Source organism: Pomacea canaliculata, linkage group LG1, assembly GCF_003073045.1.
Source record: "Pomacea canaliculata isolate SZHN2017 linkage group LG1, ASM307304v1, whole genome shotgun sequence".
In the NCBI taxonomy this organism is placed as follows: domain Eukaryota; kingdom Metazoa; phylum Mollusca; class Gastropoda; order Architaenioglossa; family Ampullariidae; genus Pomacea; species Pomacea canaliculata.
This window is the reverse complement of record NC_037590.1, coordinates 10414864-10440669: the sequence shown is the minus strand read 5'-3', so window position 1 is coordinate 10440669 and position 25806 is coordinate 10414864. Positions and strand designations below refer to the sequence as shown.

At 36.8% G+C, this 25806-nt stretch overlaps 2 protein-coding genes across 3 annotated transcripts; one reads left to right on the top strand and one right to left on the bottom strand.

The window, feature by feature from the left end:
• Positions 1-6032: 6032 nt before the first annotated feature.
• LOC112558755 (60S ribosomal protein L10-like) lies at positions 6033-8807 on the bottom strand. The gene is made up of 6 exons (XM_025229405.1): positions 8783-8807; positions 8605-8634; positions 8228-8286; positions 6719-6965; positions 6426-6588; positions 6033-6310 (listed from the first exon to the last, which is right to left on the bottom strand). The coding sequence occupies exons 2-6, from the start codon at positions 8625-8627 to the stop codon at positions 6146-6148; spliced, it is 657 nt and encodes a 218-aa protein (XP_025085190.1). The 5' UTR covers positions 8628-8634; positions 8783-8807; the 3' UTR covers positions 6033-6145.
• Positions 8808-8814: 7 nt separating this feature from the next.
• LOC112558706 (sorting nexin-29-like) lies at positions 8815-25685 on the top strand. 2 transcript variants are annotated; one of them, XM_025229317.1, is made up of 20 exons: positions 8815-8953; positions 10542-10606; positions 11642-11694; positions 12510-12587; positions 13037-13113; positions 13495-13669; positions 14102-14172; positions 14501-14662; positions 15078-15495; positions 15852-15934; positions 16158-16242; positions 16538-16602; positions 16908-17100; positions 17418-17500; positions 17836-17945; positions 18437-18553; positions 18871-18923; positions 19414-19645; positions 19848-19987; positions 21366-25685. In XM_025229317.1, exons 1-20 carry the CDS (start codon positions 8947-8949, stop codon positions 21529-21531), a joined length of 2433 nt encoding a protein of 810 aa, XP_025085102.1. In that variant the 5' UTR covers positions 8815-8946; the 3' UTR covers positions 21532-25685. The 2 variants fall into 2 exon arrangements, with proteins under 2 accessions (XP_025085102.1, XP_025085095.1); XM_025229310.1 differs by having other exon boundaries at positions 18437-18565.
• The last annotated feature ends 121 nt before the right edge of the window (positions 25686-25806 follow it).

The window sequence follows — 25806 nt, the reverse complement described above, 5'->3', positions numbered from 1 at the left end:
CAGGGAGGGTCTTCTCTCGGCTTCACGTTTCACGCAAATAGCAGGCCAGGCGCATGGACGTTAGCAGGGTGGTGCCAGGCGTCTCCCATCTTGTAGGTCAATGTTTGTAGAACTCTTTAACGCATCGTGTCCTTTATTTAGCAGGTCAAGGTTCACAGCAGGTGTCATGTAAGGCCGCAAGGAGGTCAACGAATATGGCCACCGTTTTGTGTGTCCTGTAAATGGTAATCGAAGTACTTGGGGTGTGGGTAGGCGTTACTGAGATATAAACAAGGGAGAGAGGGAGGGAAGGAGTGCGCACGTGCCTGCTTGTGTGTGTTGATGACGTTCAACACATGCGTAGTAGCCCTTAATTGTCGGTGTTTATTTACGTGGTTAGTGGTCAAAGAAAAGCAGCTATGGTGTGGAAGAGTCGTCCCATGGACGCAAAAAGCGTCAGACCTTGAAGCTTAATAAAAATGGAACCCTGCCATTGTCCCATCCGGGTGATAGCCAATGTACCAGAGGAGGATATTGTGAAATATGAACAACTCACTGTGAACCTAGACTGTGTGCATATGGGGATGGAAAGAAAGAAGAGGGTTGAGGAAGAGAATCATCCCATCGTTTGGTGAGAGGAGTGCACTGCATACGGACTATCGGACAAAGATACTTTTAAACAATGGCTGCGGATAGGAGGTCACATGGCCTAAGACATAAACACGTCACTTCCTGCGTTTCAGGCGGCTCAAGACTACTAGCCATGCGAATGAACTGACAGGGCTGTATCTATTAAATTAACTTTACTCAGCAATCACTCAATTACTCATTCGAAGTTCTAAAACATAAACCTGATAGTTACATTAAAATTTTCATTTAAAATACTTGCCAGGGAGCGAGAGAAGAGATTACTGAAAGATCATTTTAAAACATTCATAGAATTCCTTCCAGTACTCCCTCAGACTCAAATGTATGTTCCTTTCCATTTAAAACTTGCATTTGACCTGCGGTCTTGTGAAAAATAACTATATTTTAGAGTAATAGCAATGCAGGATGTGATAGAACAAAGGTGTGGATCCTACTGAGCAGGTGACAACCAACGACAAAAAGGATCAATAATCAATGCTAAAGGGTTCATCACCATCAGCCTTTTTCAAAAATTGTACATTAAGTTGGCCATCTGAAGGACACGTGCACACACACACAAAGAGGGCAGTGTCTGTGTGAACAAAGCACACATGGAGTTCACATATCGCGGGTAGCCCCGATAACGACTGCTCACTTAAAGATGGTGGTCGCGCTGGTGACACTGGACCCACACAAATACTCGACATACATGAAAAAATGGCAGTATCCACATTCTCAAGATCCATCGACATCGTACTTTCTCCACGGAGGATAACAACTTGTAGCACTTAGGTACAGTTACAAGTATCCGGAGTAAAAGGCAAAAAGAAATCAGATCCAGGACCCAGATGACCAAAAAATAAATAAATAATAATCCAGTGTGTGTGTTTCTAAACAATCTGTCAAAATACTGGATGCAAATTATGTGAGTTGCAGATGGGGATCTTTTTATACTTGACTACATTCGCATTTGTCCTCTCTAGGAAATCAAGAAGTATACAACGACAGAAATATTTCGCAAATAATTTTGAGTTGACGATCGTAGAACATGCATATGCACGCAAGTATATACACACACCTACGAACATACGCACTTACAAGAATGAATCAATACAACATCTGTTACAGTCTCTAATGGAAGCAATCAGCAGTTGAACACGTTTCAGCTCTCAGTTGTGTTTCCAGACATGAGCCCGTTGGTTGGCGTTGAAATGTCAGCACGCTGCACGCGCCATGTCACCTGCCATGTGGTGCCACACTCGCGCTGCCTTTGTCACTACACGGCACACTACGAACGTCATCTCCACCTTGACAGGCGCGCGTGGTGTGCACGTGCTGGGGTAGATTAGGGCGGATAGACGGCAAATCTTTACAAGAAAACAGCTTTCAGTATGGGCTGGTACTGGACCTTTCTAGGGCGCATGCTGAACACCATCTGACCACGAACTTTGGACTGCTTGCAGACGATTTTTTGTTTCAATTAACTACTAGAACGAGGCTGATGTGTACAAAGCTTCCGGTTTAGTAACATTCGGAGACTAACAACTGAGAACTTCGCAAGAGGCTAGGCATTGGTCTCGGCAGACATCAGTCCACCTATACAAGTCCATGATCTGACCGTGACTACTGACTTCTGCGCCTTTAAAGTGGGTCACTGCACAGACGCAGTCCTCCTGTTTCCGCCATCTCGCGTATTTGCGCGTTTGTCGTCTCGATGTGTGTGTGTGTGTCTGCGCATCACGCGCCATACAATATTCTCGAAGAAGATAGGTTTGCTCACGATTTACGAAAAAAAGAAGAAAATTACAAAACAAGCGAAGTGATTTTTGACGGCAGCTGTCTGGCAACGGCGGGTAGAAAATTATATATATCTAGACAAAACACGAACCGACTGCCGTATTTCAGAGATGAGAAAAGTCACCAGTTTCCTCTAGAAAAGCAAGTGGCGAGCTGAGAAAAGCCAGGCGCGAGGATGGTCCAGCGAGCTTTTTTGTTTTTTTTAATGACTGGGGACACAGTAGAATAAAGGATCTCCCCACCAGCTCTGGGTAACTAACGTGCTTTCCCCATGTACAAAAAAGTCAGAGCCACTGAAATCAGGAGTTTACATGCATATGATAATGTTCAAAAGGAACATTTATTTAGTGTGAAAGCTGAGATAATAGATATTAATTAGGCAGATATTCATGGACATTGATGAGTTTCTCTGTGCCTGGTGGCCTTTGTAGTGGCTACGGATAAGAGGTCTAGAAGTGGAGGAGGGATATTCATTCATGTTTAGAAAATGCTATTTCTTGTGTATCAAATTTATCTTGTACTTAATTCAACTAGCATTTTTAAAAAATAAAACTGTTCCACACTTGTAGCACATTCTCTTCTTTTTTAACTTAAGGTTCGCCATCGCTGAATACGTATAATGTAATACGAGCGCTTAGAAAAGGGGATGTAAAGATGTAAGCTAAAAATTGAGAATAAATAAATTTGTATGCAGGAAAATAGAGAATCTATAGAGAACGATTTGCTTCGGTCACCTGCCGAATAACGTCTGTTACATGTCAACCACGTAACATCCAATAAAGAAACGAATCTGGCTGGATTTTTTTAGCCACTTTTTAATGACGCCTTCACTATTCTTGTACTCTGTAAAAAGGATAATAGTGACTTTTGCATGCAGTATTCAGGGATGAGAAATATAGGTTACATTCAGGAAGTCTGTTGGTGACCGGATACCCTATAATCTTGGACACGCAGATCCTTCCAATGAATGTCTGAGCATAAGGATGAAAGTGCTGAAGAAAATGCAATACTTGCTACCAGTCAACGCCTTTCAGCATCAAAACCCCTAACCCTTACAATTATACATTCTTTTTCTCGATGGTGTCACGTCAACTTCCCTTTTGGTGAATGAACTTCCTTTTCCAACCGCAGCTGCGCATGAGGCATTCACGTAAGAACCTATGCTGGAGACACTCCTCGACCGCTGGACGTTGGAAAATCCGCCATCAGACTGTCCTTTCACGTTTTCGGTCAATCGTCGAAACTGCTAACGTTCCCATAAGCCAGGCAGGGTGATCAAAATGGCTGTGTACAGCAAGGTCTGCAAATCTTTGAGCAAAAATGCACTCGAAGCATTCAGCTGTATGAGGAGACCATTGACAGCGTGCGTGCTTCGTCATAGGCAGATAGACTTGCGCACTAGATACAAGACCACGACGCATTATATGATCTACAAAAGTAAAGCAACTGTATTTTTAAAAATAAAAAAAGCGAGCGAAGAGTTTTATTTTATTTTTTTAACTTTGAAAAAGATGTCTCATTTCAATGAAGTGAACCGCACTCCACATCTCGCAAGAATACAGAAGCGTATATTTTGTTTACGATGACAACATGAACACCGCACACAGTAAACACGACTATATTTTATGAAGCTCTCCTTAATAAGCTGTCCTAGGACTTTTATTTTTCTGACACGAGGTTCACGAATTGTCTACAGCATGGCGGCCACAAACCCGGACTGAATCCTGATGAACCTCCCAGCCCCTTGCCCTCTCGGGTCACAGCGTTGGTCCTGCAAAAGTTTTCGTGGCGAATTACGCGGCGGCTGTCAGGACGGGCAAGCAGGGTGTCCCTATCCGAAACACGAGGGCCACAAAACCTGGGAGCCACTGCCGGCGGATGCTGGAAAATGGAAAAGAAACGCGATGTCAAAAAATGGAAAACCTTGCACTCTTTGACGGAAGCACGCACAATCGGTCGCTCTTCCGGTACGAAAGGGTCAGCGAAAAGAACAATGAGGCCCAGCCAGCCAGCTGGTCCTGTTGGATGATTCAAATCCCGTCCAATATGGACGTTCGTTATACAGAAGAATAAATTTTTGTACGAATAGCAGTTTAAAATAACAACGTTGTTTGTTTGTCTGATCCCAGTTGCCCCTCCTCCCCCCTTATAAACTCATGCACAAGCCAAAAAAACAATGGCTTTAATCTCCTACTTTCGAATCTCATGCGAGAGGTGGGGGCTAAGGGAACAGTGGAACCCAAATTCCTGTTGCCTACATTGCCAACATGAGTGATTCCGAGAACGCCAAGAATGAGCAGACGATGGGCACGTGTGTCGACCATGTCAGAGGTGAGTGGTACTTTGAGCGGCTCACTGCATTGTTAGCGCCGGACTTACCCACCCTCCCTCTTCCTTGCCATTCGATGTTTCTCCTTACCCATCTGTTTTCTCGGGGTCGCTAACGGTTTAAAGATCGGTTTGGTTTATAAGAAGAGGAAACATTTGAATGCTGAAAGCCAAGTTTCAGATTACGCCGTTCTTACTTTGGCTACTTTAGAGGCTGTAAGTAATCGTCTAGTCCATGGTTCAAGGGAAGTAACTCATACCTTTGGTGAACTCCGGAAAGAGTAGTCTTTTCTTTGTGTGTGGCACTATACCCACGAGAGATAACCCATCATTGCTGCTTCAATAATCGACAGTAAATTTCAGCTGTAGTTTGTGCTCATTTAATCCCTTTTGCTATTTCGATTTGACAGCTCATGTTAAAGCTTTTTTTTTTTTTTACAATTTCTGAAACACAACATACGTTTCTTAACAAAAATGTTGTACACTGGATATAATTTTTTTTAAAGTATACATTTGAATTTATAGTATGATGTAGATATGTTTTTACAAAATCCAAACACGGACAAGTGAGTGGATTATGATGAGCATGAACGTTGTGTGCATGGCTTTGTCTGCTCAATAGTTCTCAACCTGCAAGTTCTTCAGAACTTTTCAGTGTGCATGCACAAAAACAATTGCATGATTCAGTCTTGATAAGCTTAAAGGCCGACATACTCAAGGGAGACAATAAAAACCAAGATGAGGAAAACAAAGCACCAGCTGCTACACTAGTAGTTTTTTTCACCGTTCCTGTTCCAAGTCGATCCATTCTTTCCTGAAGAAAGAGGGTTTTCGAAATCTGTCCTCATTAATTTTAAGGCCGGCAGTTGATATGATTACCTTGTCCCGTTTTTGAGACACTGAAAGCTACAGGTTTTGATGCAGTGCTTGGTTTGTGAAGGTATTGGCAATCCTAGATCAAAAAAATCCCTGCAGTACATCATTTCAATTAGAAATGATTATGCATTACAAATTGGTTATTGTAATCACCGTCTTTGCATTATTAACTCCTTGGTTAGTAAGCCATACAATACTTTTTGGTAGTTCACATGACAACTGTGGCACTATTTATGCTAATTGAGTTTCCACTGTTAGGACTGGCCACTTTCCAAGGTAATGCATGCCACACAAATGCTTTAAGTGCTGTAAAAGTATTTTGCAGTTTTGGTAATAATTAATGCACAAATCTCTCTCCAAAAAATCCTTTTACACACGCCACATGGTTTTGATATGTACATAAGGAAGAAAACAAACCAAAGCCAGAAAGTCTAAAAATGAGCCTCATTTATTTCAGGACGTTTTATGTCAACAGAAGCACATTTTTAATCTTATGTTTAAATGATGGGGACAGTAGCCCAACGCAGTTCCATCTTGCTTACTGGCGTGACAGAGTCTGAGCTTGTTTCCACGCTGACAGCGGCCCATGATCAGGACGATACTGTACATTTGCACCATCCTGTACCAGTTTACCCTCCTGTCGCATGCGCTCATAGTTTTCCTTAGGCCACTTTGTGAAGCCCCACTTCTTAGACACCACAATCTGAAGCCAAAGGAGACGTATTAATTTTTATCAAACTTGGAAGCAGATGTATGGCAATGGCTTATAAATACATGCATTGTCAGGAACGCCAACAGGAAAAATGAAAATGACAAACCTTTTGGCGTCCAGGGTACTTGAACTTTGCACGCCTCAGAGCTTCAATAATAGCAGATTCGTGTTGCTCACGAGCACGCACAGACATGATAGGCTGGCCAATGTGTACTCGGGCAACAGTTCCTTGGGGCTTTCCAAAGGCACCTCTCATACCGGTCTGGAGCCTGCAAATGTATAAGAATTCAGATCAAATGCATCTAACAGAAAATACAAGACCTTTTTTTCAATAAAAACCGAAAAAAATTATAAAACAATTTACTATCAACATCACTACTTTATAAATAAAATGCCAACCTATCAGCTCCTGCACATGACAACATCTTGTTGATGCGGTTGACGTGGAAAGGATGCAAGCGAACCCGCAGGTGGAAAGCATCTTTACCACAATTCTTAACCAAGTATTTGTTGGCACAAATACGTCCAGCTTCCAAAGCCTCTGAAGACAGCTGCTCATATTCGTCAGAAATCAGGTGGACACAAAGAGGAAACTCGTCAACACGGGCCTTCTTCCTTCCAAGATCAAATATGCGAATCTTCGCATCTGTTAACACAAATACACAAAAAGAGAATGTACAAATAACAGTAAAACAATTTAAACACAATGTGCTTAGTCATCTAACAAGTCAATCAGCCAACAGCGTGAATTGCTTAAGCATAAAATAAGTTTGTAATAGAATAATGTGTTAATGAAAAATAAATGGATATTAAAGATAAAATTGAAGTATCCAATATCAGTTATTAGATTGAAATGGCTTCAAATCAGAGTTCTGCATAGAACACTGGAGACAAAAATAACTATTTAATATAGGTCTAGTAGGATGTTTGTGACTATTGTAAATGAAAGCATTCAACATAATTTTGAAAATGTAAATATGTCCAAGATTTCTGGTGTAACAGGATGAAACTTCCCAGCAGTAGTAAACGTCTCGGTTTAAACTTCCGATGGATTAAACATTTTCTTGGGTTTATTTACCAAAACCAGCTCAAAGCATATTGCGAGTTGCATAATTTTGCTTTTGCTTTGCAATGTTTTTGTTATTTTCACCATTTCGTATGTCCTGTAATGTTTCGTCCTATACTTTTAATTCAACTAAACTGTCAATCGAAGATTCAGGTGACCGATAGACGTTATTTTTCTTCGCTTCATGACGAGACATTTGGTTTCGCTGCTGTGCCTTTGAATGGTACACTGATATTTTCAAAATATGCTTGCATAATTTTGCTTTTAAAATGTTGTTTTATTTCTAGCAAGAGCCAAGTGGAAAGTATTTGATGTGGTGCCCTTATTTACCCAGATTCAGCAATAAAGCCATATTTCAGATGGAATTCAAAATTCTTAGTTTACTTTCCCATTGTCAAGCGAGCTGCTTGTAACATGAGTTATCATTAGCCATCAACATGCGTTTTACAATTTCATTCACTATCAGTAACATGCGCAGACTATACCGAGACGTTTAGTACTGCTGGGAAGTTTCATCCGGTTACACTGGCACTACTAAATGTTTGTTATATTGCAATGAGTATGATTTGTTTAAGAATATAACGTGTTAAGCCTGTATTTAAGTATTTAACACGTTAAGCCTGTAATGTGTTTATGGAAAATAAATAAAATTTTAAAAAAAAGTTAATGAGGTTTGGTTAAAGGCTGATTCAGTATCACTAATGTTTTTACGCATCACTTTACACATAAACCAATGTCACGCAACTATTCAAGAGAAAAATCTGAAAGATTCAAACAATCTGTTGTTTGTACATCTCATTTCTTTAAAAGGTAATTCAATGATAGGGCTAAAAATTACTCACCTGGTACACCTCGACAGAATCTTGACTTGGGGTATGGTTTATTTTTGCAATACCGATAGCTGGAGCAGAAAATGATTGCATAAATCAAAATCTACTAAAAGTTATTTCTCCGATTACAAGCAACGAGTAACAGGAACACGCATTCGACATCGTCATCTAAATATACACAGCTAGTGCTTTGGTGAAGCGAGATCTGACCACGTTGATTTTGCCGAATAAACATTCATCGGCAGAAATCATATACCAGAATTACATTTCATTTCCGATTTATCAAAATGTCAATATCCAAAGTCTTTAAGAGAATATCCCGAAGCTACGACGTAACTAATTTTCTAGCCATGCTGATACCAATTAAAATAACACAAGCTGATACTCACCATCTTGCTGGTCGGCGCCCCATGATGGATCTGAAATTTAATAATTTTAATTAGTCTTGACAAATTATATATAAAGTAAACTCTTTGAAATTAATGAAAACTATACAAGTTATGTTGCTAATACGAAGATGCCGAACGATTTTGTTAGCCGTAATGCATCATCTCTACTCGCCATTACCTTGCACCGAGGGGAAAGAACTCTCCTGGACCGGAAGCTTTAGTAAATCATGTGACTTGAAAGGTGGAGCCTCTCTGTACATTAAAGAGCGAGATGTAAACATACAAGTCTTCGTGGGATATACAAAAAGCTCATTCTTTCTGAATGTCACCAGTGAAACAGCTATGAACGGTGAGATACGGGGATTCTTTTAGTTCGCTCAGAGTATAAATGTTCTTTGTGATCGGCCACAAAGGCCCAAGTCGGTTAAAGAAGTTGCTCATGTACTATAGTTGTTCATACTCATAATGCTCGCAGTAACAGCTTTAGAGTAATAGGAAAGATTTTTACTAAAAATTTCAACTTACTTGGTGTAAATAAATAAAGCAGTAATTGCAGTATAATCACTAGGCCACTGGACAATCTTAATACAGGACTTGGATTTACACCACAGTACAGCTAATGCAGCAAATTAACTTTTTCGAGTTTGTTTCTCAAATAATATGAGCTTTGTAGACTGATGACTTTTCACTCCATCCTCTGTGTGTGTGTGAGAGAGAGAGATAGAGTGAGAGAGAGAGAAAGAGAGGGGGGGGTCAGTGGTGGGTGTGTCCATGCCAGCGCGCAGCGCGCTCCCATTTGTGATGGTTCACTAGTTGGCCAAGAAGACTACCATTAATTAAGTTATATATCATAAATAGTAAGTGCAATTGAAATTATGTATATAGTCATTTAGTACAAAGTCATACTAATCCAGAAGTCACCATCTGGAACAAATAAATTCTGCAGGATAAGTTATTTTATCAATGTGTGATGAGTAATTAATGATTTGTAAATAAAATTAGTATCAACCAGCATCTTCAGTCATGTTTACTGTGATTTATGCCAGAATTGTTTCTTTCAAGTTACAAAGTTTAAAAATTATTAGGAACTCGGTTACAATACTCAGTCCTTAATTTTAACATTATTTATCTGATAACATTATTCAATGCCATTACAGTTTCACTAATCACATTGCCCTAAAGACAAACCAGAGTCAATGATTAGATGAACAGAGATTACTTTTTGCCATAGCTGATTATGGTGTAAAGCATTCTGACCTTGTGATTGCATACTTAAATGGAAGTTACAACTATTCTTTCTCTTACAGCCTGGTTTGCGCATATGAATTTTTATAAATAAATTTCTTCAACAGCCTACCCATTTCAGCTTCTTAATGCAGACTTCTGCTTGTAAAAAAATATACTGCATCCATTAAAAACATTGTATATCAGATCTTTTTATCATACAAAGCTTGCAAAGGCTGGACATAATGACAAGCTTGAAATCAAATGCTGTCAAGATTGTGCTGTTATAAAATATGCTTATTCAAATAGTTGTTACACAGGTTATCAATCATTAGTGGTAACTTATGGAGAAATGGGTAAATATGTAATTGTGAAAACTGGCAATATACTTTTTTGTGGGGAGGTGGAATTTTGAGATAAAATGTTCCTAAAGTATGGAAAAAATGCAAAAGTGGTGGTTATGAATCACGATGAAGATCAATATAGATCATAACATAGTGTGATACTTTGTAACAGAGTCCTTCATTCACACAATAAAAAATAGACATAATAAAAATTCCTATGTAAAAGCTTAAAAAAAAAACCAGCAACTGCATGGATGCAATTTTCTTAATTACTTTATCTATGTCATCATCTCAGTTATTTGTTTACAAGATCTTATATGTAAATGCACTCCCTCTATTTCTGCACTAATTATTTAGTATTTATTGCAGGAGAAGATCCAAGGCTTAAAGAAAGGCAAGACCTTTTAACCAGACTTCTGGATGCTGTTAAACAGGTAAACATTTTTTATTGCTTATTTTCACTACTAGCCTATCTTAGAACACATCACTGCTTATCACAAACTATTTTACACAGTATATATTTGAATAAATTTCTGTCACATTTGTCAAATGTTATGGCTTATTGCAGTCTAGGGTTAGTCTATATCAGTTCAACAATTTTACTTTCCTTATATGTTTGTAGATATTACAGTTTTGAGATTCAGATAATATATCAGCATCTTAATGTTCACTTGAGTACTTTCTTACTCCTGGGCTTGTTCCTGTCCAAGGTAGGTGATCAAAACAACTTTGATTATTTCAGGATGTAGACTGACAAATTCTTGTGTGGAGTAGATCTTTTTACTTTAAAAGGAAGGCTCACAGAGCAAAAAAATAATTATCATCTCTTAATCATGCATACATAAGGCACAGCTCATTTCTCTCTCAAACACACACATGCACACATATTCACACACACATATGCTTACACTTGCACATGACATATGCAAAACTACTTGCATGCACCTCTCCTACACCCTTATACATCTGCCTTACATATGGGTACATACAAAGCTATGTACATGAGCAGCAGCTGACTACATCAGGTTTTAGTATTCAGCAGTCAGATGGCAGAGAGAATAAGCTGTTACTGTAAATTCTGTTCCTAAAAATTATGGTTTTAACAAGTGGATGGGCAGGCTTTAAAGTGTCTGAAGGAGAGTATAGTAAAGTAGGGTAGAGCAAAGAAATTACTGTCATCCTGGATAATAACAGACTATATGGGGCACTGACAGCAAATATTATCTAGCCTGTGCAGTTGTGTATCTATTGCCTTACAGCTGGATGATCTTTTTTAGCTGACTATGATCCCCATATCTAAACAAATAACCTCCTTCCATTTAGAACATACAAGCAAAGAGAATAAGATTATTCAGTCAGATTTTGGTGAGTAAAACTATCTATTTAAAAAAAAAAGTGCATGTGGGTGTGTCTTTAAAACATTTTATCAGCTGCATGCATATATCTTATCTGGTTTTTTTTTCCCCCAGTGTCAGGTTCGGTTTGGTGGAAGGTCAGAACTCGCCACAGATTCTGATAGCAGGCAAGTAATTTAATTAGGCTATTGTTACATTACAGATATGACTATGCTGGCCAGCATTGTTACCTTGTTTTTTTTTTTAATTAATTTTTTTATTGCCATTTTCATTGTCAGATTGTTCACATTGTTTGTTTTCTTAAGACCAAATGTATATTTGCAGCAACATTACTAGGGGAATTTTAGTACATAAATACTTTAGATATTATTTTGAATTGTCCAAGATTTTAACTATGCAGAGACATTGTCATTAATATTTATACAATACATGTTAATCTGTAATTACAGTATTCATATATTAATATAGCATCAATATTTAACATTGAAACAAGTAGGAGATAATTAACTGTTTTTACAATGCTTCTTAAGTTATAATAAGAAGCTTTGATAACTTTGTCATAACTTGCTTTTAACTAATTAATAAATTGCTGACTAAAGAAAGAAACTTTGAAGTACATGTCAACAGAGATTGTGGCTGTAAGAATTTAGGTCCAGTCATCATTTACTTGTACTTCTTCATCATGCACTTCTTCAATTTTAAAAAGTAATGTCTTGTTGTAAATTCAGAAGTGAAAGTAACAAGCGCTTTCATAACTGGGTAACACATTTCCCTTATGCCCCACTTATGGTAATAGCCACTGTTGAAGGAAATGGCAGTGACCTAAGGTCATTTGTCCACTATATGTGCAATAATGCAACACAGTGAATCACGAAAATGCACCCCAATCATCCAAACTCAGTTTTATTGATGCATGCACTCATTATTGAACAGAGCTTTAACAATGGGACCTTAATAAATAATGCTAGTGCTTTATTATCAGGGTTTCATGTTTGTGTGCCACATGGGAAGCAGCTCTTCAGCATGGGATGAAGAAAAACAAAGCCCTTTCAGCTCTAAGGTGTGATTCCTACTTATGTTACTACCCAGTGAAACTAATCCTGTGGTGTTTTATTGTTTTCATCCATACATGTCTTATGCACATTTCTACTTCTTTTATGTGCATTTCGAAACTTTTTGTACGGATCAAATGTAGTACCTTGGAATGACTTTAAAATGAGTAAGTATAGGATATAGTTGATATTTTTCAAGCTAATATATTGAATAGTCATCATGTGAATACACATATTATTACTGCATGATACCATTTAATTAATTTAATCTGAAGTCATGTTTGCTCAAATTTCTCTGCATCTGGAATTTGCTGAAACATATCAAATGGAAAATGAATAACTTTTGATAACAGTACTAGAGTTTTAAATCAGTTTATCGTGACAGGGGTGAAATGAATTTTTTTTTTTTTTTAGTTTTGTGAGAATTCGATAACATGGTGTTGTATTCTGGTTTCAGGCACATGACAGAGAGGGCAGGTCTTGTCAAGATGACAGATTTTTTGTCAGAAGTGAAACATCTAGAATCTGATCCAGGTAAAGCATGATTACAATCTGTACTAAAACCTTTGCTTAAAACCTAAGCTACAACTGTGTTAACAGATATTTTGGGACATACTGTCTTTGCATATGCCATGTATTTAAAACCTAGTGTGTTGCCTGGTTAAGCAAGAATAAGGAGGACATAAAATCCCCTGTGATGAATCTTTTTAAAGAGATCTTTCAGATGGGAAATTTTTTGTGACCGTGGATATTAATTTAAACGTCCTTATGACCCATTTCCATAATGTCTCTGTACCCCTTAATCTTCCTTTCTTAGTAAACTTACCTTCAAGATCAGTGAAGTGTGGTCTTAATTAAAGAAAAAAAGTCCTTAATTTTTTATTGCTTTTTATCCATTTTTCTCTTCTGTTGCAGCATTTTGGCAATATGTCAAGGAACATTTGACTAAGCATGAAGTGCAGCGGTTCAACACTTTGAAGCAAATCAACACAGATATTGGGCGCGGTAGGGCATGGTTGCGTGCATGTCTAAATGAACATTCACTAGAACGCTACATGCACATGCTTATTGAGAAGGATGAGATTATCAGGTATCCTGACATTGTCATTGAAGGTTTCTTGTTTATCTGTATTAATTTTGCCAGTTATTTGAGCTGGAGTAAATGATTTGCTTTTATTTTATAAATTGCATATAGACCAAGGGATTTTGTTTAGATAATGCATTTACATTTATGCTGCATGTGGAGAAGATTTCAGAAAGTATATGACTTACGGTTTGTAACAAATGCAGGTTTCTCCACATTGGTTGATATTCAGTGGACAAAAGATAAAATCCAGATTCTTGATAGAGCTGATGAAGGATACATTTAAGGTTATCCATATTCTTTCTCCCCTTCACTCATTTTATTTTAAAACTGTGCTTCATTGTATTGCATTGATTCTAAAATGCTGATTCCTTCTGTGAGAGTTGCATTTTTTTTATAATGGTATACTGTGACACAAACTAATGTCTTTTTTTTCAGTCATTATTATCATGAATGGGCATTTATGTGTGATCAAGAGCGCAATAGTATGCTGCCTACAATGGCTGCAGGTATGCAATCACCATCTTTAATTTTAAATTATGCTCTTAACTGCTGACAATTTCGCAATTTGTATAGTTGCTGGTGTTGGCAATTTTAAAAAATTTTTTTGGCTAAAGAACCTTATTCTGCTGGATACTCAAATCTTTAAGAATACTTTAAAATAAAGAACATAATAATAACCTAATATATATCAAGTTAGAGTTTATGAAAAAATTTTTAAAAGTAGCAGCATGGCTTTACTGTATACTTTGTAATTCTTAGACTTGCAAAAATAAGTTTTATCACCATTTTCATTGCCATTAAGGGCTCTGTCTTCTATTTCTTTTCCATGGAAAGGTCTTGGTTCCATATTGTTTGCAATTACTGTGGACCGACCAGAACTTAATAAAGGTTACCAAAACACCATACATGTGGGAAGCTGTGAGGAGCTGTCTGTCTCTAATATAGATGATATGGAGCCACAGCCTGCCATTGCAGGGGATGGTTCTCCCATTATTGGTCAGATATCTCTTCATTCTCTGTTTTTGTTCTTTGTTACATGTGTGTTCCATATGTGCTTTCTCTGTACATGTGTATATGAGGCTTCATTTATGTGTGTACCTATGATAGTGTTTGTCATCCAATGCAATTTCTCTGAAGGATAGAGACATTCAAATCACAAAATTTTTCATTTATGAAGTTCAGTTTTATTATGGATTGTGGATTGTAATGTGTTGCATTTGTAAACACGTTTGAATTTGAAATTTGACACATCAGATACTACTTTAATATCTCCTTACTTTTACAGTGGGTATATGGTGCAGAAATTTTTCTCTTGGAGTATTTAGGGTTGTGTTATCAGCTTGTATACCTTTAGCTATTGGCAGTTCTTACAAACTGCTTCACCAACAGAATCTGCACATGTACTTTTCAGTAAAAAAGAAAGAGAACAAGAAAAAGAAGAGAATTGCCAATGTTGTCAGCTTCGATGAGGATGGATCAGAAGAATTAAAGCCTCATCGATTAGGCAGCACTAATAGTGCTGGCAGCAACAGTACAACTGGAGAAGACTGGAACCATGAAAGTTTTCATCATCATCGTAACATATCTGTCTCACATCGTGGTTCAAGGTCAAGTTCTTTGGATGACCCTGTATTTCTGACCAATGAAGCATTCAAAGACAGCAGCACTTCAAACAGTGAAACAACAGGTGAAGATATGTTGGATGGCAAGCATCCACCTTTTCAAAATCAGCTGAGTTTGGGGACTACATCTATCACAACCAGTAACATGGGAGACAACTTGTCCAAGACCAGCACAGGCTCAGTCAGCTCATCAGACTTTGAAAATGGGTGAGGACTTATTTTTAAATAAATCCCAGTGATTTTTAAATGAAGAGTTAGACATTGTAGATACAGAAATTGTTTAAAAAAATTCTCTTGAAGGCATGGATGACTAACATTCATCCAGTAGGTGCTTTTAATACACAGAATAACAGTCCTGTTAAAGAAATGTAAATATTTGATGATCAGCTTATGTAGTTTATTATTGCATTAAAGTACTTGTGGTGGGAAAGTATCTGCTCCAGGATTTATTCTGGGATTTGTTTTTTTAAAGAATTAGAGTAATTTTTCCATAAGTTACATGGCATACTGAGTATATTGAGAATATATATTTATTGTAATCTGGTTTTCTTTGTCATCTGAAGTGGCACTCTTATACCTGTGGGTCCTCATGATGGCCTGATGCCAATTTCACATATGATTTCTGTGGGTGATAAGAACCACTCAGGTAACCGCCACTCATTTCTTAACAGCCTTTTTGTTATACAGACGATTAGTTTTGAGAATTCAAACTTTTAAAACTTACAATTTGCATGAAATTTATTGTTTGAAATTGTATTGAAATCTCCAAAGCTGTAACAAGGGATAAATTGCTGCTGAAGGAGCAGGACATGAAAGAGACATGCTTAGCATGCTTTAAAAATATTTAATTTTATTGTTATGATTCTCAGACAGTTCATCAGATGTGTCATTTTCTCATCGAGATGTGGATAGTGCAGTCTTAGCCCTGGCAATAGCACAGAAAGGTCTGGAAAGGTATTTTAAAAATATGTTTCATTTCACTTTATTAGCTAAAGTCCTTGTTTTCTTTATCTCTTCCTTTATTTATTCATTCTGTATTTCTCTCAACTCCCTGCCTCTCTCTACCTCAGAAGATAGTTTTTACATCCTTTCTCTTGTCCTCACAATTGCTACAGTGCAAGTAAATGTATTAAATGTTGATGATAAATGATTCCAACTGAATGATTTTAAGGTAATATTTCATATAATGACTTTTGCTTTTGGTAGGAGACATTAGTCTTTTTCTGAATTAGCCATTGTTTTTATGCAGTGCTCACACAGGTCCAGATATTTCAGAACATATAGTGGAGCAAGCTCACAACTTCATGTCTCATGGTGAGGCACATTTCAAACAAATTTCAATAGACTTTTTTAAACAAATTATTGTATTTTCTAATGGTATAATGATGACACAAAGTTGTGACAGGTGACTAGTAATGCTTCAAACCCTAGTAACCCTAGTAATACTTCAAACTGTAAACATTCACTTAAAAAATTTTACCAAAAAAAAAAAAAGTTATATGCTGAGTATAAAAACATTTATTTTGATGAATCCAGATGAACTGGAGCATATAAGTAAAGACTGTCATATTGAAACAGATAAGAGAAAATTTTTTTAAATTATATTTTGTTGTCACTAGATGAACTGAAACAAGCAGTGGTAGCTATGATGGTCAGAAAAGATGAGGTTGAAGAACAGAATCGAACTCTTCAGTTAATGCTGCAGCAGGAAATGGAAACCTCTTCCACTTTGCGAGCAGAAATTGCAGAACTGAAACTTGGTCATCTTCAAAGTCAGGAGGCAGATCAGCTAAGAATTAGTAAATTGCAAAGGTAAAAATAGAGAAAAAAAAAATGATAATTTTTTTTTAAGAAGAGAAGGCTACTTTATAGTACATTTTGTGAGATCAGTTTAAGAGATGAAATTTCTTGTTGATTTGAACCATGAGCGTGCATATTTAAAGACAAATGATATAGTTGGACATTTTTGCAGAGTAAACAATTGTTTGCCTAAGTTGTACTTACTATATTATGTTGTCAGATGTAGCCAGTGAGATTTCACTTGATTATTTCCTTAGTTTTATGCACTTATAGTAACATGAATATATTTTTACAATGCTAGTATGTATGAATTTAAAAAAATGTTCCAGTGAGAATGAGCTATTGAAACACCAGCTAAGGAAATACGTAAGTGCTGTACAGTTGCTGCGAACTGAAGGAACCAAAAAAGAAGGTATTGTGTGAGAGCTCTTTGCTTTTATAGTGAGTTAAGGAGATAACATTTTGATAAATAAGGGCTGCAGCAAACTGTTTATGCATGACAAAGAAGACAAGGTTATATCAAAGCTCTTGAGGTTGATTTATTACCCTGTGTGTGTTAATTTTTTAGTTTTTATTTTACTTTTTCAATGTAGAGACCTTGAGAGCCATGCCTGTTTCCCTTTTATACTCTTTGGACCGTTAATGTTTCACTGGAGGTCAACCATCTCAGCACTACCAATCAAACCAGCCTCTACCTCACATGCACAAACACAACAGTTGATACAATGTTGATCATATTTTCCTCAGTTGATGGCTTGGGCATTCGAGTTGATGAGCTTCAGCCAAGCATTCCTCCACCAAAATCCCACATTGATTATAGCCATGAAGCTTCAGAGTATGAACAAAAACTTATTCAGGTAGGTTTGATTAATATTTATTTAATACATTGTTCATAGGATATTTTTCCAGCCTCTTTCCCACCACTTTCCTGATGCCTAAGACCCGTTTTGCTCTATGCAAGAGCAGAACTATGTGGTTCATCAGAAATATATGTGCTTCTGAATGCAGGCCTGGGCTTTGCTATTCTTTTGTGTAACTTTGCTTCTATTTTCACAACTCTTGCATTACCAATCAGTTTGATGTTGCATATCATAATCAGTCAAGATGATGAGTTATACTCTGCTAACATAAAGTAAATCACCTTATTGAGTTACCTTTGTTCACACATTCATTAGACAAGCAGATAATATAAAGTGAATGCAATCATTTATATAATTTTATTTTGAGTTGCGAAGGTAATGTAATTCTTTATACTTGAAGGTTTCTTGCTCAAACACCAAGTAGATATGATATTTTATTCATTTTTGAGTAAGCAGGGAAATAAAGTTAGACATTCTTGTACTTACAGGTTGCTGAAATGCATGGCGAGCTGATGGAATTTAATGATATGCTACATCGGCAGTTGAATGCCAAGGAGGCCTTGTTGAAACAGTTACGCCTAGAGCTCATCACACTTCGTGGACCTGTGAGTCATGAGGCAGGATATTAATTTCATTTCTTTGATTTGTTTTATTTACCCCAATTTTATATGAGTTTTATCATATTGATTACAAATTTGGACTGAATCTGGTTTATATTGGTGGGATTTTTTTTCACCTGGTGGCTGTGAAGTTAAGTAACACTGGTCTGGATCTTTTAAGAATATTCCAGCTGACAGAAGAAGACATTAGGTTGAAGGGAGAGTAGGAATGTTGCATTTTTAAACTAACCACTTTCAACAACAGATTAATTTATTATTATTATTGAACAATGAAGCAGTAAATGCATGCAGTGTTTTTTCAGCTACCTTACAAGGATCGACAGCTGGAGGACTCTGCTGCATCCAACATAGACATGTATGACTTCTTTCCGTTGAACTCAATAGGGAATAATAAAGGCAGATAAAGATGGGAATAATTAGAAGAGTTTCATTTTAGATGCTTGTCAGTCAGTATTGCTTTTCATCTGCTTATTCATCTCTTTAAATAATCAGAAAACCCTTAGCTTAATGGAGATTTCCGGGGTACTGCCTGAGGTCACAGTTATAGACCTGAAGTAAAAGCTGGATTCTCCATACTAAAACAGGCATAGACCTTGAGGATAAAGATCTTGTCTTTTCATCAGGTCTATGGAAGCCCAAGTGAAAGTAATTAAGAATTATGCTTAAAATATTTTGAAACATGTAAGAGGCAGATATACTCTCTCAAACTTCAGTGATTTTTGACAACAGATTAATGTCCATGGATGACTAGAAGTATTGCTTAAAATTTTTATGGGAACAACTGGTTTATTATTTCTTTTTGAATGTTTGCATGAAACTGAGCTATGACCTTTCCCCTCCCCCAGTCTGGGAATCCAAGGAAGAGTACTGATAAACATCTGGATTCCATCAGCTTTTTTGCATGGGACTTCTTCGGATCAGTATCACGTGTATCAGGTTTATGTACGAATACGGGATGAAGAATGGAACATTTTTCGTCGCTATAGCCAATTTCTTGATCTGCATACTCGTCTGAAAAAGGTCTATCCAATCATAAACAAGTTTGACTTCCCACCAAAGAAGTCTGTTGGAAATAAGGTAAACTTACTAAATATTTACAGATATATATTTATAGTCATAGTCATAAACACAAGTGCAAAGTTCTCAGTTAGTAAAAAGCAAAATGGCATTTTAAACTGTAACTACACTGTACAATTTTAAAACCTATATATATATATAAGTATATGTTCCAGATAAAGAAGTGAGCAGAAATGTAATTATGTCCATTTTTTTTTTAAAGGATTCTAGAGTGGTAGAAGCACGGCGACTGGGGTTTCAGAAGTACCTGCGGAATGTCATCAACCTCCTGCTGGAGAAAACATCAGAACTTGATTCAGATGTGTGCAAAACTAAATTAGTTTCTCTCTTGCCTTTTTTTGGGTGAGTGTGAATGTTGCAATAACAATCCAGATTTGACAAGATCAGAATTTCAAAGCTACTTGCACTAATATTATTTCTGACAGTCATCTACTGACTGAAAAAGAACTAGAGTACCTTGGGAAACGGTGAACATATATAAACATAAAAGATTTTGATTTATTGATTTGTTTCTATATTACAAAGCTTTTAGTAGTGCAGTTTAAATATAAGCTAACCCATTTTTATTTACACTTATTTGGGTTTTCGAGGGTTTTTTTGTTTGTTTGTTTTTTTTGCTAGATCATGAACACTACATGCTTTCATGCAATGATTTCAAACTAACAGTTTGGACATTGTTTTCTTTAGCCAAAAATTGTAATGCTGAAAAATATCTTCAGCTACAAAAATTCCAAATTTAAGTAATGTAATTCACAAAGATGAAAAAAGAACTGCTTACAAAAAAGAAGTATGTTAATTGCTTTATATGCTTTCTTTTGAGGTCAGGTTGACAGCTCTTTAACAAGAGACAAACTCAGATTGGACTATTTCATAGTTTTAAAAAAAATTAAATACTAATGGAAAAAATGTCGCAAGTAGGGTAAGCTAGACTGCAATGTTACTAATGTAATCAAGTAAAGTTCTATAGATTAAAAATGCAAAACTCTTTTAGTACATCAGTCTCTACCAACTTTCATTTTTTTTTAATGACACTTATTACAGAAAGCATATAGACATAATCCTGTACTAATTTCCAGAACAAATTATGTACAAAATTTTTCCAAAAGCAAATAACCCTGTTCATATCTATATAAAATATAGTGTAGATCCTATGCATTAGCGAATCCCTTTTCTCCGTTTTCTTGCATCACATCTTGTATCTGGAAGTTGCTTCGGGTTTGCTTTTCCTTATTTTCTTTAAAACCCTTGTCTGGTCAGAAAGATCTAAGATGACACAAGGCCCCCTAACTACAGCTAGGTGGTTGCTTAACAGAGGGTCTAAGGCATAGCAGTGCATGTATTACAGGTGGTGCACAAGAACCGCTCATTACAAAGATTAAGCAGTTGGTTAAAACAACTTCAATTTTGCAAAGAATGAAACTTAAGATTTTATTTTTTTAACACTATGGCAGTATTAGCAAACAGTTAAAAGCCTACCTCTAGCCTTTAAGGCATAAAAGTCTCCATTAAGCTTACAGATATGCTGCATGGCTTATCCAAAACATTCTGCACATAAATATAATTCATGCTACCCGAGCACATTTGCATTTTTATACCAGAAACTTCATCTTCTCATAAAGTTGTAGACAACATCAACAGTATGTTGTGCCAGTAAGTTGTTTTTTTTTTTTAAAGTTTCATCTCTTAAGAGAATGAATTCTATTATTCTATGCAAATAAAGCGATCAACCAGAACCAGGAGGAAGGAAGGGAAAAAGTAAAAAGCAGTCACCACCCCTACAGCTGCCATTGCCTTCAGCAAGACAGCCATCTGCAGCTGATGCAGCTTTAGCACCGCATGCTACACCACAGTCAGCATCACCAAGGCCACAGCATCAAAACTTGTGATACCTGCATGCTGATGTTTTGCAGAGGTCATTTGTGATTTTTTCCCTAATATGCTGTCAAATGTGCTTACAGAATAGTGCTTCTGAACAGCCCCTTGCTATTCATAAGACTTTGTTCAGAAACAGTGGAAACTCAGCCATTAATGTTGCAAAGTTGTGAATCTAGTGCTCACACAAGGAGAAAACAATCACAACTGTTTAGTCTTTATAAACAAGTCGGACTGTGATTTCTCTACCTTCCCGTGGAGCATCATGCCTTTTATATTGGCTTTTTCTGGCCAGAGACAGAAGATAGCTTCATGTGTTGCACAGTGTGTGGACTGTTTCATCAAAGTTTTCCTGCTGTGGTCAGATGTAGATGTGTGATGTACTGACAGCCAATAGTCAAAGTGGTACACAACATGGCAACAAGTCACATTGTACTACACTTGCTGTTTGTAAGGTATCACAGTGGTTATTTTTATATGCTATTTTGTATTTGAAATGTGCAGTTTTTACTTTTTTTTAAGATATCATGGTGACAATGAAATAAAAGTTTCTCAAATTTCAAGATATACCAAGAGGGTACTAACAGATTTCTGAAAGAAATGTGTTGGGGCTACATGTTTAAGGTTTCACACAACTTATGAAATATAGTTTGTGTAGATCAGAAATGTTTGTCTTGCTTAAAGTTTGGGGATGTATTTTGTTTGCCCTGTTAGATATGCAGACAGTGCATATTGAGATGCTTCAGATGTAGTTGCACATTTTTCTCATTCCTCCCTGCCCCTAAGGGCGGACTGGTGGCACAATAGTTAGTGCCTGTCGCCAGTACAGTGAGGGTTGGCTGTCCTGAGTTCAGCTCTCATCTCGGGCACACTGTTCTTTCTCTGCATGGGGCATCTGTTTACAGGGCTGACTGCCTTGCCATGATATAGCCTTAGTTGCTGGCTTAGCATGAAACACCAATTTCCCACCCTTCTCTACCCCTCAACCAATGGAAAAAAAACTATTTTCGCTATTATTATATTCACTATTTTTATTTTCAAAGATATCAAGTCATTGCAACATAAAACATAAATGTGGCAACTACTTTTTTTCTGACATCCACCCATCCCACCTGTGGGTAGATTGATCAAACAAGTCATGATACGAGACCATAATAGCGAGGTTGTGCTTGCAAGTATTTGCCCTTGTGCCAGTCCATTGTATATCACCACCATTACCTCTTGAGAATCATTTTAAACAGTAGGAATCTTTCTGTACTAATACTCAGTCATATCATTTTGCGTACTTTGTACAGAATGTAATTAGATTTCCTGCCCAAGTGAAAACTGTGTAAATGAATTTCATGCATAGTTCTTTTGTGGCTCTTATTACATAGAAGTGTTTAGGGTGGATGCAAAAAATTGATGAGCACAATAATACCTTTGACTATGGCTTGTACCAAGGTAGGGGATTCTCTTACCTTCTCCCACTATGAAAGCTCATGCTGAGAATTTCATTATACGCAAAAAGGCTTGATATTATTGTAGCTACACCACTCTGATACAAGTGTCGTGTTAATCTTAGTAGAATGAGGATTTAAAATATTGATGTGCCAACACATCTGTAATGTCTAGATGGAAGATAAAAACATTCCAACCAGCGATGAGGTGGTTACTTCTGCTTTGGGCACTGTGCTAGTTTGTGGTTTATTTCCATTTTGATATCTTTGCAGTCTATTTAGAGATCCACTATCACTATCAAGGTTACCTTTTAGTCATCCATTTTAGACTCACTAAGAATGTAGGTTGATGGTATTAACAAAAGGGTGAACAAATTTCTCTGGTTTTCAGCAAAATTACTTTTTTTTTTGGTCATGACCAGTTCCAATCAAAGCAGTGCACTTTTATTTCATCTCATGTTCTTCATGATAACTGTGTAGATTAAATGAATACTGTTGTGTTTTACCTTTGATCATTTTATTAATTTGATTCCTGACTTTTCAGGATGCTAGATGCGACAAGGCATAATTCTTGTGACAAAGGTATATGCCTTATTTTTAGGTCTGCTTTCTCAGGCTTGATGTTTGTCTTTTGGGATGTGTGCAAAACAAGCAGACATGAATAACTGCCTTCTGCTAACATAATGCTTTCATGCAATGTGATAAAATGTAGAATGCCTTTATTGCTGTAGCATGGTATCATTATATTTAAATAACAATTATTGTATTTAAATTGGCAATTACCTTCATTTATGGCACTGCAAGAATCATTTTGTATACTTTCACACATAGCTTTCCTTACAAGCATAGCATTTATAATTTATTCAAGATTGTAAACCAAGAATACTGTATTCAGATGAGAAAAATGTTAAAGTTGCCCAAGTCCAATATACACTTTTCAGTACATCAAATTGATGATTAATAAACTTTTCCACTGATACCATTTTAACTGAAACATCCATTAAGGCCTTTTATTTTAGTAGTGGTAAAAAATGTACACATAAGCACAAATCATTAAGATAGTGTGTTCAAGCCACTGCTGGTGTGCCTGATGTGCAAGCTGGAAACACTTAAATTTGTAAATCAGGTAAATCTGTGGTAACTCGTGATCACAGTGACAGTTTTTGTGAATCTCCACCAAATTGATTTTAGTTTTTATAATCATTCTAAAAGATATATTCTAATGCTCTGCTAAGCAAGTTGTTAAGCTACTCCGCGAACTACTTTACTAAAATCTTGTCTGTCCGCATTCCTGCCCGAAACCTTTGCTTCTCATCAGACTCTTGCATTTTATCCCTCCCACAAAGACAGCCACTTATAGTTCTCCTCTGTGCTGCTAAGCAGAGGAACTATCTTCCCCATCACATTCGCCACTTGGGCTCCAAGGCTACATTCAGACGCTCTCTAAAAACAAACCTTTAACAAAGCTCTATCCCTGAATTACTATTCTTAACTCCCTGGCAACAGTGTCATGCTAACCTTCATGTGATGACTCCATCTTAAACTGTTTATATCCCATCATCCATTGCTTTATATTCTACTTGTACCTCATCTTTACGTTGCTCACTGTGCCTATATGTACCTCACTGTCCACTGGCTGTTATCTTTCATTTATCATTAATGGTCTGCTCAGAGAGTGGAGTGTGATCTATCTTAATTGTGATGCTGCACGCTACCTTCTTGTTCCCAATCTCCCCAGTGGAGCATAGGGCCGCAACTATACCATGCAGTGCATGTGTTGTATTTGCGGTTTCTGTAGAAGGCGATGTTTTACAGGGTGGGGTTGCTGGCCCCACCCCCAACCTTCCTCCTTCATCTGGTCTTGGGACCAGAAGGTTACCCAGGGAAGTTTGCTGCACATTATAAGTTCCCATTATTGTTATCATTAATTAAAGCTCAGTGTTACAAAGATCCAGCATTACATTTTCATTCTGATCATGTTTTAAAGTTGCTTTTTATTTGTGTTTACAAATTTATCATAATCACATGTGCACTCTAATAGGTAAAGGTACTTCTGTTTTCTTGTTTTGTTTTGTTTTTTTAGCTTGGTTCATCAGCTTCACAAAATAGAGCCTATGTAATCACATTTTGTTACATTGGGCCTTTATATATTTCAATGTCACTATTATACTATGCAGTTGTAGTTCACTGCTTGCAGATTTGTTCATCAAACATATGAAATCTAAGCTAGGAGTGGAATGATGGGTGTGTATTTCTTTCCCAATAAAAATAACAGCTGAGAGCATTGTCCTTGATCCAAAACATCACAACCAGTTTGCTTGTGAATCTTGGATTTATAATGCCAGTAATTGGATTGTTATGAATTTTACACTAATCACCATCTCACTACAGATGAATGTAATTGAAAAACAGAGTAAATTCACGTTTATTAAATAGGGCAGGTGTGTTAAGTGACTGCTTTAAATGTTTTCATGATGTCTAGCATTATCTATGGATGACTGTCATGTATAATGGAGTAAATTGTAATTTTTTTAAAAAGTGAATGTACAAAGATGGGATCAAATTAGAATCCCAGTTAAATGTGTGCTATGTATGAAGTAAATTGTAATTTGCTTTAGAAAATGCAAATTCAAAGATGGGAACAAGTTGCAATCCTGATTAAATGTGTGGATGTGGAATTTTTTGTAATGCAGTAACTTAATGTCATTTAAAGATATTTTACATAAAAATGTCACTTATCATTTGCAATGGTGCATATATGTGTGGAAAGGAATATCCATGAGTGGAATGTGATTTTAATGTTGGATCAACTTGGGATGCAAAACATGTCTGACATTCAAGTGTTTTAAA

Excerpts from the sequence above, each read along its gene's own strand:
- LOC112558706 (XM_025229310.1), top strand. Across the intron at positions 13,114-13,494 it reads ACATCTAGAATCTGATCCAG|CATTTTGGCAATATGTCAAG; the intron begins GTAAAGCATGAT and ends CTTCTGTTGCAG. Across the intron at positions 19,646-19,847 it reads AGAAGTCTGTTGGAAATAAG|GATTCTAGAGTGGTAGAAGC; the intron begins GTAAACTTACTA and ends TTTTTTTTAAAG.
- LOC112558755 (XM_025229405.1), bottom strand. The coding sequence starts at position 8,627 with ATGGGGCGCCGACCAGCAAGATG. Across the intron at positions 8,287-8,604 it reads GGGCGCCGACCAGCAAGATG|CTATCGGTATTGCAAAAATA; the intron begins GTGAGTATCAGC and ends TTTCTGCTCCAG. Across the intron at positions 6,966-8,227 it reads ATTCTGTCGAGGTGTACCAG|ATGCGAAGATTCGCATATTT; the intron begins GTGAGTAATTTT and ends TTGTGTTAACAG.